Raw genomic sequence first — 12,403 nt, 5'->3', positions numbered from 1 at the left:
TGGCATCACGTAGACGCGTAGAACGCAAGCGAATGCGCGGCCGATCGCTCGCTCCCCGTCATGTGTATACCAAAATTATCCAACGCTCGTAAAGACGCGCAGTCAATTAGCGCGGATCGGGAAAAACGAGCTCGGGCTTTTTGCTCTCTCCCTATGCTCGGTGCCGGTAAACAGAGAGATTAAAGGCTCCCCCCCCCCCCACCCTCAACGACCTCGCCGGCCGCTCCATAATTGATGCAGTTAAAGTGATTATCCTCTCAATATTCCGGAGTCGGCGGCCCTAATTCGCGGCACGCGCCAGCTCTCCCAGTACAGGTACATTGTGTCCGCTCGCTCGGCGCGCCGGTAAAAAGGGAAAAAGCCGTTTACGGGAGCTGCAGCAGGTTGCTCCTTCTGCAGGGTATCGGATTCGGCATTGAAAGCCGAGAGGCGTGACAATCGTCCCGCGGTCATTACCTACCGCAAAATCGGAGGCCGCCCTTCTTCCAAACAGAGAGTGGATATAAATTCACTGGAGCCCACGCGGCCGTAAGCAGGCGCACGCACGAGTCTCTAAGCCACCGACGCGCACGGCTCTAACGGTTCCGCGAGAGCTCAGCCGCCGAGCGTTTTATGTACCGTTAGGGCCGGCAACGGAGACAGCCGGGCTCGAGCAGAGAGAGAGAGAGAGGAAGGTACTGTTGCCGACGATTTTTTATCGCCGCGAGGGGCAACCACGGGATTCTGCAGCGCGGGCGACTCTCCTCTCTCCTCTTTTTTCGAAGGGAGGCACCGGGCCGTTGAATTTTTAATCGAGCTTTCGTTTTTATTTCTCTCGACGCCGCGCGCGTAATCCCGCGAGAAGCGCGGCTCCGGAATGGCAAGAAGCGCGCACTGCCTCCATCCTCCTCTTCGCCTCGTTCGCGCGGCTGGCTCGCGGCTATGCACGCTCGATGGGCTTTTAAATCCTAAACAAAACAATGCCTCTCCGCCGCCACGTGCTCTTGCCCGAGCCCGCGTCAGGTGTCGTTCTTTTTTCCGATTCGCTCTATAGGCGCCGTCGCTTTTTCCCTCCAAACGAGCTGCAATCGATACGCCGTGTCCGACGGCTAATTGACCGCGCCGTAAAACTGCGCGCGGTGAAAAAAGGGAACGACGCTGCATGAATGAACGAATGAATGAAAAAACGCCGTCTGCATAAACCGCGTTACGCGCGCGGCCGAAAAAAAAGCCGCTGCAAACCAGGTGAAACGATCAGCGGACGCGTAAAAGCGAGTGAGAGAGAAAGAGAGGCGGGCTGTTACACCGCCGCGTCTCCGTAACGAGGCAATCGTCGTATATTGTTTCGCACACATGCTCGCTCTTTCTCCATCTCTTTTTTCGCATGGCCGCGTGTTTATGAATGGCCGTCGGCCTATTGACGGTACATCGAAGCGTGCGGATGTATATTGCATACGTTCGCACACGCCGTCGAGTTGACCGTCTTGCGAGCCCGGCAGTAGCGACGTTTATTACGAATTAAAGGGAGAGGGGGGAAGGCGTTTAGTCGCGTGCGCGGATGGGTCAATGGCACACGCACGTTACAGTATTTACGTGTACGTATACGTCGTTTTACTATTTGCGAGGGATTGTGCGCTCGCGATTGGCACGTGCTCGCCTGATGCGGCTATATACGTATGGATGTCGTTAGTCGAGTTCACGGTCTCTCAATTTCTTGCGCGGCCTGTTTCATTGACTGCGAGGCTCTCGCGGTAAAAGTTTGTTTACTCTCGTGACGCTCTATGCCATATATATTATTCGCACGCTTACGATTCCGAGTCCCCCCGTTCAAGTTCTTATCCTTTCGACCAAGTCACAGAAAAGCAACGACCTGTGTACAAACAATCCCAAAAAAACGCTCATTTACGTGTTTCTCCGCTCACAGATTTTCGAGAGCTTATGCGGGCAAACAGATTAAACAATAAATCTGTTTGCGTATTATGCTCTTTTTCGCGATAACAGCGCGCGCGCGCGCGCGCACGTCTCGACAGTCGACCGAATCGTAATCGGCTTATCGAGGCGTTCGAACGCCGGAGAAATTCGGACGTTTTAAAAAGGATCATCGACTGCAAAAAACACTCGGAAAAAATTGAAATTCCGCGGGTTTTTCGTCGAAAATGCAGCCGATTACCGCCGATGCGTTTGCTTTGCAAGTGTTGGCTCTATTGAGGAAGTTTGAATATTTCGAAAAACGCCTCGTTTATCTCTGACTTCATACGTAACTTTACGATCGTCATACGCGGTACGTAATGAACTTTATCTGGCCTGCGCACACGACGCGGAGCCTCATTAAAAAATGAGGAAAACATTTTCAAAAACTGCTGTCGGGCACGAGTATGAGAAGAGTCGAGGAGCCGGCACTGGCCGGCGTGCACTTGGCGCCTCGCGAGCTATGCGCGCTCCTGATGGATAAAGATAGAAGTTCCCGATGACCTAGCGCGCGCCGCGAGCCGTGCCGAGCGAGTAGCGCGTAATATAGAATCAGGCGAGATCACGAGATTCGCGCTGAGCTCAGCGCTACTCTGCTCCTATACGCTCGCTCCAGAAAGCGAATTTTTGTCCGAGCCGCCGCAAATAGATCGTCGCCGCCAATTTTCTGCTCTTGCGCGCCCGAAATCGGCGCACGTATATATACGCGTTTTGCGCGACGCGCGCACGGCGTTGCAATTATTTTCGTCACCCGACGCATTCGATTCGAATAGTGGTGGAGGCAAAAAAAGTAATAAGCACGGAATGCCTTTTAAAGCCGTGCCTATTTATAAAATCGTAAAAAAAGGTAACGTCGTAAAATGACATTGCAAAAGCGACTTCGTCGCGTTGCGTTGCATCAGTCCCCCCGAAGAGCGCGCGAAGAAATCGATTCTAACCCCAAAATTTTTTCGAAGCCCCCCAATCCGTATGAGAATGCCCCCTGAAATTTGCAAAATAAGCCATATCCCGATAGTCGGATTTGAAATCGCAAGCACAACGTGCGAAAGCTAGCAAAAAAACTGCGTGTCGTCTTAAAAAACAGCCCCTTAGCAGCGGCGGCGGCGGCGGCGGCGGCTTGTTGTCGTCCCGGTAACCATAGCTACGCTGTCCCCTTGATGATTGGTCATAACCCTGCCTTGCGTCGCTGCTCCCCTCTCCCTCTATACATATCTACTCGGCCCGACTGCCACGCTATATCTATATCTATACATACGTATATCGTCTCTCTTGCTCGCTCGGGGCAAAGTCCCCCCTACTTTCTCTGCCCCCCTCCCACCGGCAGTGCGCTAATGTTCCCCTGCGCGCCCCTGGGCTCCGCACTCCGCAGTTGTTCTCTCCGCGTTTTCTCGCTCGCTGTATAGCGCGATCTATTCCCACCTAACCTAACCCGCGCTCGCTCGCTCGGGTTAGGTTAGGTCGACTCGCTCCGTCTCTGTCTGGCTGGCCAAGTAAAGGAAGAGACTGCTGCCGCTGCCGCTCGCCCGATCCCCTCCTCCCCCCGCCGGCCTTTATACGCGCGCTCGCGCTATATATGTGCCTCTCTCTCGCTCGCTCGATATAGCGGTAGCTATATGTATGTGCGCGCGGCTGTCTCTGTCGGCGGCCCCTTACACGCTGCGCGCTATATTGTACGTAGCTCGCTTCAATTTTTAACATCGAGCGCTGGCGCAGCTGCGTACTCGTTATAAAACTGCGGGATTTCTTTGGTCCGAAAGCGCGCCAAGTTCGAAAATTAATCGCGGAGCGCGGGTTTTTCGGGACGAGGAAAATTTTGCGCATCGGCTGGGACCAAAGTCGAGCTCATTAGGGGGGATCAGGAGGATCGGTGCCTCGGCCAGCGTGAAAGGGTCGAGCTCTCCACTGCTCCCGCTCGACTATGTATAGCCGATGCAGTTTCTCTCTCTTCGTCGTTCAGCTGGCCGGGCACATCTCCTCGTCTCTATCGAGGCTCGGTCGATATGTTCGTCCTTTTCTCCGGCGCTCTCGCTCTGCCTGCTGCATTCAGCCGAAGCCCTTCTGTATACCTATGTAGCTCGCTCTCTCGAGCGTGTATACGCGGTGCTCTTCCCCCCCCCCTCTCAATCTCTCTCTCTCTCTCTCTCTCCGTGTATATAGAGGCTGCTGGTTTCTCTCGCTCTCGCTCCCCCGTCCCCCCGCGCGCGGCGGCCCCCAAGGAAACGCGGGATCGCTTCGAATTCAAACTACCGAACACGAGGTTAGCACGCGTCAAATCTGACGTGCCACGATGCCGGTACGCACATGCGGCGAGCGCCCGAAAAACTTTTCGGCGCTCTCTCGCGGGGGCTTTTCGGGGCCCCCTAGGGGTCCGAGAAATTGCGATGGGCAACTTTCGCGTGGGATCCGAGTCAGTCAGTGGGTTATTCCGAGTCGCGTATGCTCTTCAGCCGTGGAATATTCCGCGCGAGCGGGCGATGCATCAGAGGAGACAAGAGAAAAAAAAATAACAAATGGACTCTCAATCGCAAACTCACCTGTCCAACGTCGCACCACATTATTATTCCGCTGGCCCCGACGACGACATCATCTTGGAGTTGTCCGGGAGGGCATGCACGATGTTGTTGTTGTTGTTGTCGTTGATCTGCTGCGCTCTCTCTCTCTCTCTCTCTCTATCTCTCTCTCTCTATCGAGTCCCGACTGTCCAGTCCGACAGCTCTTCTACCGATACAGGGGAAGCACAATAATCTGCGATCGATCGATTGCCGCTGCGTGTGCGTGCGTGCGTGCGCGTGTGGTCGACGAAGACACACGAGCTCTGCACAAAACTGTCACTCGGCAGGGTGGATGATCAACCGAACGGAAGCGAACCAAGGAGAGAAAAAACAACGGGCTTTTCGGGCAACTCCGAATAGCGGGCGGAGGGTCAGTAGTAAGAGCGGGCTAAGCAGTGGTTATACCGCGCGAGCCGGCCTTTCTTTTCCTCCTGGGCTTCCCTCGCTGAGCCAACATGAAGAACGTGTCGGCTCGGGGGTTCAGCGATTGTCCCGTCGTGTAAACACGAGAGCAGTCAGCGGAAGAGCGAGTCTCCGTTCACGTGCTCCTGCAGCTCGTCGGCAGTGGCGCTTCGGCGTCGGCTGCTCATGTCTCATCGGAAAAATTGCGGAAAAATAGAATAGAAGATTCGATACGGGAGGAGAGAATCTCGAAAAGAGCGTTCGTGCGTAAGTAGTGTGGAATAGAGTAATAATGCAGAGAGTGGTAGAGAGAAAAGGCTGCTCGAGGACTCGTGCGTCCGTCGCTGGCTGGCTGCTGCTGCCGTGCGGAGCGTTATACTGAGAGAGCTGCGCGCGCGACTCTGACAACAGCGGAGCGAGGCTCTCTCTCTCTCTCTCTCTCTCGGCTGCTGCCAGCGCGCTCTCGCTCGCTCGGCTCTCTTCGAGCGCGCTCGGCCCACACCTGCACGCGCTCTACCCATACACTCGCGCGAGCTTCGCCTGCGTGTGCAGCGGAGCGCCGGAGAGCCGCGAGGGAACCCAGAGCCGGCTGCGCAGGAACGAGAACCCCCGACTCGGCGCTCGATACTCTGCGTCGCTGCTGCTGTATTATGTACCGAGCGCGAGAGGATGGAATTTTCGTCGGTTTTTTTTTTCACCAGCGCTCAGAGGACGTTGGGACGTTTTTTCGGAGCTTTGTTTTCCCTCACCTCGGCGCCGGGGGATTTGCAAGCGCAGGCGTCAAAATAATAAGGGTTAGAGTATCCGATGACCCCCGGCGCTCGCCGAGATTTATGGCTGTTTACGGAAAGCAAAGTCACTCGGCGACTCTTTCCATGAATGAAACTGACCTGTAAACACGGGCTTGAGGATAGGCGCCGGCGCTCGGCATACAGTTCTGCGAATTTCGGCGATCGAATTTTTGAGCGCGCGAAAAAGCATTTCCCCGCAACGACGGCGATCGGCGATTAATGAGCGACTTTGTCGGTGCGTTTATTGATTCCGATTGCGCGGCGCCGAGCGCGATTCGCTTTTACGAGAGTTTGAGTGGCACGCTCCGGGTTTTACGGCTCTCGCCGATATTATGTAGATGTTTCCTTTTCAGCGCCGGCGCGTATAAAATCCATAAAAACAAAAATCACTCACCGCCGCGCCGTAAGCGCGCGTAATAAGCGAAATAAAAGCAGCTCCCTTTTCATAGGTGTTTACAGCGCCAATAAATACTCGGCGTTTTTTTATCGCTCCGGCCGCGAAACAAAAAGAGAGGGACCCTGCAGCGGCGCCTCCGTGACGAAAAGCCGAGCAATTGGCGAAACCTCGAGGGTGCACAATGCCGCTATACAGGAGCGCTTTCTGAATGAACGCAGCAAGCCGAGTGAGCCCGTACATCATTCCTCGAGGCTCGTAAAGTCTTAATGACGGTGTCGGTGTGTCGCACTTGCGTGTGCACGGCGTAAGCGGGGCGTTAAAGAGCCGACTGGTGCGCGGCCAAGATTTTCCGCATTTTCACAGCTGGAGGCCGGCGGCGGCACGCGCCCTCTTTTCTCTCGCAAGGGAAGAAGGCGGGGGTACACAATATCGTTTATGCTCATGATGAGGACTGGACGACGACCTGTACACGGAGCAGTGCGTTTGCGGCCGGTTAATGAGCTGCGGTTGCCGAGCTCTTCGCAGGTGCAGTGAAGGTGACAGGTTTATTTCGAGTCATGGCTCCTCCGTCCATTGTGACTAATTGCCGCGCACCGAGCGATACTCCAGTCGACGAAAGCAAGAGTCCGTGGCGTTGGCCAATCATCAAAGCGACGGATTTGCAAAGCAAACGAGCTGCCCATTGATCGGTCGGGAATCGCACGTGACCGCGTAGTATAGAGTACGCGCGAAAAAAGTTCATGTTTTTGTTTCGCGCTCGGCCATATAGCCGTGTGTGCACACACGTGTTCGCGCCCGTTATGATTGAGTGTGTTTACACGTCGCGCTTTCATTGACGCGACGACAGCGTAATCAAGGCGGCGGCGCACTATATCGCGGAATTTGCATAACACGGAGCGAGATCGCGGAGAAGAGAGCTAAGGCGAGTTAATTGCGAGCTTTGTAAACTTGGCGCTTGCATAACGAGCCGCGACGCACGATGATCCCCGGCTACGAGCAACGCTCTAGTCCAAGGCCGCCTCGCGCGCGCGCGCGCGCGCGCACCAAGACGGAAAATTCGCGGCAGTGACCGCCGGCTGCAATCCATACCTGTGTAGCTCCGCTCGCGTATATATAGGTGTGGAAGCCGGCAGTGGCGCTCGGGTTTCCCGATGCGGAGGTCGCGCGATTAAGCCGATCCGCCGTGATGGCTTCTTTTCAGCCGGGAAACGCGTACACGCACACACGCGCGTCGCTCGCTGTGACCTGAATGGGATCAGCTGATTCGGAGATTGATCGCCGCGTTTGTTTTGATTTTCTATGCCTGCCTCTGCTTCTATGGGACGCGCGGTTAGCTTGATTCCTCGGCTTTTTTCAGCGATTCGTTCAGGCGCGAAAATTCGGTAATAAACGTTGGCTCTCCTTAATAATCGCGTTGCGAAGCATAATCCGAATAATCAAACCCGAACAGAGCAGCAACAAGCAAAAACACGCGTGTCTTCGGGCGTCGCGTCGCGATAAAGCACAGCTGATATACGCACAGCACGGCACGGCTCAAGCGAGAACGATGGAAAGTTGGCGTGTGCTGCGCGGGAAGGGATTTATGCTCGAAGAGAGAGAGAGAGAGAGAGAGAGAGAGAGAGAGAGAGAGAGAGAGAGAGAGAGATAGAGAGGGAGAGGGGCAGCCACTCGATCAGCTATACACCGGTTCGCGGGAATACGTTATATCGCGCATCGGGGGAGCGCGCGACCGATTCCAAGTTTAGCGTGCGGGTATATAGCTATAGCATGCACAACACGGAGCCGGCCGCAAGATGGAAAGTGGGGTTGAAAGCACGTGGCTTTCTTGGAGAGCACGTGGCCGTGCGGCTACTTGCGCGCAAAGGGATGCAGAATACGCGACCCTCCTCCTCTCTCTACTCTTTCTCTCCGCTTTTCGCCTCTGAATTTCGCGGGCTTTGTCCAGACTTGGGAAACATTTATTTGCTTTAATCCGATTCGGTCGCGAGCTGCCGCATTTTCCCGCTCTTTATCTCTCTCTCTCTCTCTCTCCCTCTCTCTCCCTCTCTCTTTTTCTCGTTTTCGCGGAGAGCGCGTCAAATGCACTACGTAGCAATTACACGGCGTATTACCGGCCACCGTGCGCTGCTGCGCGTCCCATTTGCCGCTCTTTCGACCTATTCCCGCGCGAGCGCTTCTTTCGCCGAAAGAAACCGAGGAAAATTAGCGCGGCAATTAACCGGCTGGAATTTTTGAAAAATACACGCCGCAGAGGCGGGACATCTAATTTGCAGATACTGGGAGTTTTGTTTGTCCGTGCAGTGTCCAAAGTATACGCGATCGGACCAATCTGCAGCTCGGTTCGCGCGATATTGATTGTCCTAACGTTTCGTCGGCGTGTGTGCGTCCGCTCTCTGCGATAAACTGCAAAATCGAGATAAACTGTTTCGTCAGAGAAGTCGCTACGTAACCGTATACGTGTACGCTGCACTCGATACGGCGATATTGTCCGGGCGCATTATTAATAAAAAGCGACGAAGATCAATGAAATTTATATCCCCGGGAGATCGCCGTCGCGCTTCGTAAAATTCGGCGCGAAATTTTTCATTCAAAATCAACCGCGAGCTTTTTTATCGCCAGTTGAAGCACTGTGTGCATGAACCTGTAGTCAGGCGGTTTCAGCAGACCTACATTGACGTGACTCAGCGCGCGCGAGAGCGCTCTCGAGGACGCTGAAATTCATCGAAATCTTTTGTTGAAAACGCGTTTCGGAATTGGCGGACTTTCGCTTTTTGAAAAGCCTGAGTTAGAAGCGCTCGCCGACGACTTTGTTTTTATCGATGACCGGAACGAGGTTCAAAGCGCGCGTTGAATGAAGCTTCCAAAGGGATATCAATCGGCGGCGATCGTCATCGATCATCCCCCGAAAACCGGCGTCCAGCGTAAAAAATTCAAACGGCCTCGAATCGAGGTGAAAAAATATCTCTCCCAATCAATCCGCGCTCCCGGCCCGCGGGCAATGCGTCATGGCCTGTCCGCAAAAATCATCGTCTCCGTCCGCAGCAGGGAGAGAAAAATCCCCATAAACTTTTCAGCCGGGGCGCCGCAATAATAAATAAAATCCAGCCGTTAAACTATTCAAAAATAAATGGGCAGAGCCTCGCGGCAGCGGCAACGTATAGTTGGCTCGTGCGGAGAGCCGCGCACCGTTCGACTCTCTCGCCGGGCTGCGGAGCCACAGGCTCGACAGCCTGCGCCAGCGCCGGGGCCACAGCTCGCGCAGCCTAAGCTCCCGGCCGAGCGCGCCAACGATTTTTGCCGCGCCAGCGCGGAAAACTACCGACGTCGCTTCGCCTCGCTAAACAAACTTTACTGCCATTATTTTTTTCCCCGACGTCTTCGGCTTTTCTCAGGTTTTCCGGGAGCAGCGCTGCTTTGGGGTTAGGTTGCGCGCCGAGGGAGACGGCTATACACGGCACGCGTGTACGCGCGGCGCCGAGAGGCAGATGCGTATTGTGGCGATATGTATATGCAAACTCGCGAGAGAGAGAGAGAGAGAGAGAGAGAGAGAGAGAGAGAGAGCAGGAGGCCTTCGCGCGAGCTGCGACGGGCGAAAAACACGAGAGAGAGAGCGCGCGCGCGCAGTCAAAAATAGCGGCGAATATACGAGCGCGACTCTCGGCCTGCGTGAGCGTCGTGCGTCGGTATAGCTAAGCCGCGCGGGCCGACGTAAACAGAAAAAAAAAAAACAGAGCGATCATATGTGTTTTTCAAAATTGAGCGTCGTTGGCTTCTAAAATTGTTCGAGGATGCGCGAGCATGATTGGCGCTGGAGCGCGGAAAAAGCGCAGATCGCAGCGAGCTAAAAACGTCGCCGCGCAAGAAGCGATGAATTTTGCAGGCAGCAGCTCGTCGCGATATTTTGAACTTGTTGCGAGAGAGACGTTGGAGTTTCTCGCGAGCGGCAGCTGCTCGGTCGGCGCGTCAGAGCTCTGCAGCGGCGGCAAGAAAGCGGGCGCAGCCGCATCCAGTCCTCGATCGAGCGGCTCTCGAGCGGCGAGTGAGACGGAGGAGCGCAGCGAGAGCGTGAGAAAGAGCGAGAGAGGAGGAAGCCAGCAGCGTCGGCTTCCACTACCAGCAGTCCGGCTCTAAATATGTGCCGCGTCGAAAGGAAGAGAGAGAGAGAGAGAGGGGCAGAAGACGATCAAAAAGACAGAGGATGCCGGGGCGAGGGAGAGAGAAAGAGGGAATAAAGGAGCGGGCGGGAGGAGGAGGCAAAAAATAGCGAGGGGCGAGGGAGGGAGAAGGAATGAGGCGCAGAAAGAGTTGGCAGTGTGCTGTGCTCGCGCACGTACACGCGTACACACACGCGCGCGCGAGGCAACTGCTGTATACGAGGCTCCGAGCGGCGTAGCGCTGCTGCTTATTGCGCGCACGACTCTCTGCGCAAACAATTCTCTCTCTCTCTCTCTCTCTCCGCCGTCTATATGCATGCCAGATTATTATACACGCCAACTTGGAGTTTCCTTGTCCCTTTTTTCTAATTTGGACTTCGCTCTCTCGATTTCGCGAAAAAACAAAGGAGCGATTACGATCGATTATCCGCGCCGATAAGGAGGAGGAAACAAATTTTCTGCGCTAAAGAGACGCGATACCCCTCGGCTAATACCACGACGACGACAAGTGCATAAGGCCGCGCGGGAGAAACGGGAGATAAGGTGTCGACGGCCGATCGGGATTACCGATTAGACGGCTAAAAAGCAGCCCGCGCGTCGATAGCCCGTATAGGTGTGGATACACGCTCACAGTCCCGAGACTGCAGTCGTGCACCTTGCGGTCGGGAGAGCCGAGGAGACACGCAAACACGAGGCGGCACTCGGCAGACAGACGGGCGCGTGGGAGGCATACGCCTATAGAGCCGATGTCGCCGCGGCTGTCAAAGTGTCAGGGACCTTGGCAATGAAACGCGCGACACACGCTTCCGAGGGAAGGACGCGCGCCTCGCTCCGTGTGAGAAAACGGCCGAAAGACATGCAGATTGGAGAATGCAGAATTCGATAACAGCCGGCAGCAGAGAGGCTTCCGCCGATTTGTCGTCGTCTGGCTCTTTGGTCCGGCGGCGGTTATCCCGTCGAGCAGATCGGGATCTCGTTACACCGACACTCCTGCGCTATGCTCTCTATCGATAGTTGTACAGCCGCGCATATCTATAGCCGGGGATGGCGGACATTTGAAATTCGAGAGGAGCGATTTTCTCGGATTTATGCAACGCCTGCATTGGTTGCTCATTGCGGCCACTAGTGCCTCTTTACCCCGAGTCTTTTGAATCCACTTGTGGCAATTCGCAGTTAGAGGCGTTTCCTGGGGGCCGAGTCGTGATCTTCCAGCCGCGCGTGCCGCCCGTCACTCTGTCAATCCGGAGCTGTCCGATCGAGGCTCCTTTTTTATCTTCTCTATCTCGCCCACCGAGCGTCGAGTCTCGATTCCTACACGCGGACAAAGCGCAGACGAGATCGTATTTCAATAATCCGTTATCGCCGCGGCAGCTAATAAAATCAATATTGGCCAAAGGGAATTCCGGCGATAAATCTAGCGTCAATTGCTCGATTAATTAGCCGCGAGGAAATGGAGGAATAAAGAGCCGGTTGCTGTTTACGTTTGCGTAACGATGCGCCGCCTGCTTCTTCCTCGCCGAACTCGAACGACGACGCGCGGTAGAAAGAAGCGAGCGCGTATTCCGAGAGGCTCTTATCTTGTTGAGTCTTGCCGGAGATAAGGCGCGCTTATCGCTCGGCGCGCTGATAAAGACGTTCCAAAGTTGGAAGTCGCGTCGCTGCGAAAAAGCGATCGAGAGAACGCGGGCCGCTCGAACAAAGCCGATTGCGCGAGATTCGATCTGTTATTTTCCCTTCTCGGACTTGCACCGTTTCCAGAGTCATCGCTCACGCACTGCAGCTCGCGTCGAGATCAACAAGTGCCCTTTCTCGCTGCGGCCCGGAACGACATAAATATCCTCCCCGTTGAAACGCAGCGGCGGCAGCTCCTCAATTAATTCGCAGGGGGTCGTGCCGCGAGCCGGCAGCGGAGAGGGAGAAGAAAGCAAAGGACTTTCCGCAAATTGGAGCGAAGAAGCGGAGCGTATATACGGGGCGGCGTGGTGGGGGGATAAGCCGAGGGCGGCCATCTCTTTAACCCTGACCCGGTCGTAAAGCCCGGCGCGAAAAAGACTTTTCCCTTTACGCACGGCCGAGTTGACCGAACTCTCTCGCTACTCTCTTCAGCTCCATGAATGAAAGCCCCCCGCAACGTCGTCGCGCTATTTACGGCCGCGCGCG

General features: G+C 55.2%; 1 protein-coding gene across 1 annotated transcript in view; it reads right to left on the bottom strand.

Annotated features, from left to right (window-relative positions):
* Positions 1-5,299, bottom strand: part of LOC100117294 (probable nuclear hormone receptor HR38) — a 36,301-nt gene extending 31,002 nt beyond the window's left edge. Inside the window, exon 1 of the mRNA XM_001601528.6 lies at positions 4,482-5,299. Within this exon, the coding sequence (XP_001601578.2) occupies positions 4,482-4,502 (21 nt within the window). The 5' untranslated portion in view covers positions 4,503-5,299. The remainder of the gene's footprint in view (positions 1-4,481) is intronic.
* Between the last annotated feature and the right edge of the window lie 7,104 nt (positions 5,300-12,403).

This window comes from Nasonia vitripennis, chromosome 2 (assembly GCF_009193385.2).
Source record: "Nasonia vitripennis strain AsymCx chromosome 2, Nvit_psr_1.1, whole genome shotgun sequence".
Taxonomy (NCBI): domain Eukaryota; kingdom Metazoa; phylum Arthropoda; class Insecta; order Hymenoptera; family Pteromalidae; genus Nasonia; species Nasonia vitripennis.
Note: the sequence above shows the minus strand (reverse complement) of the source record. Positions and strands in the feature narration are given on the sequence as shown.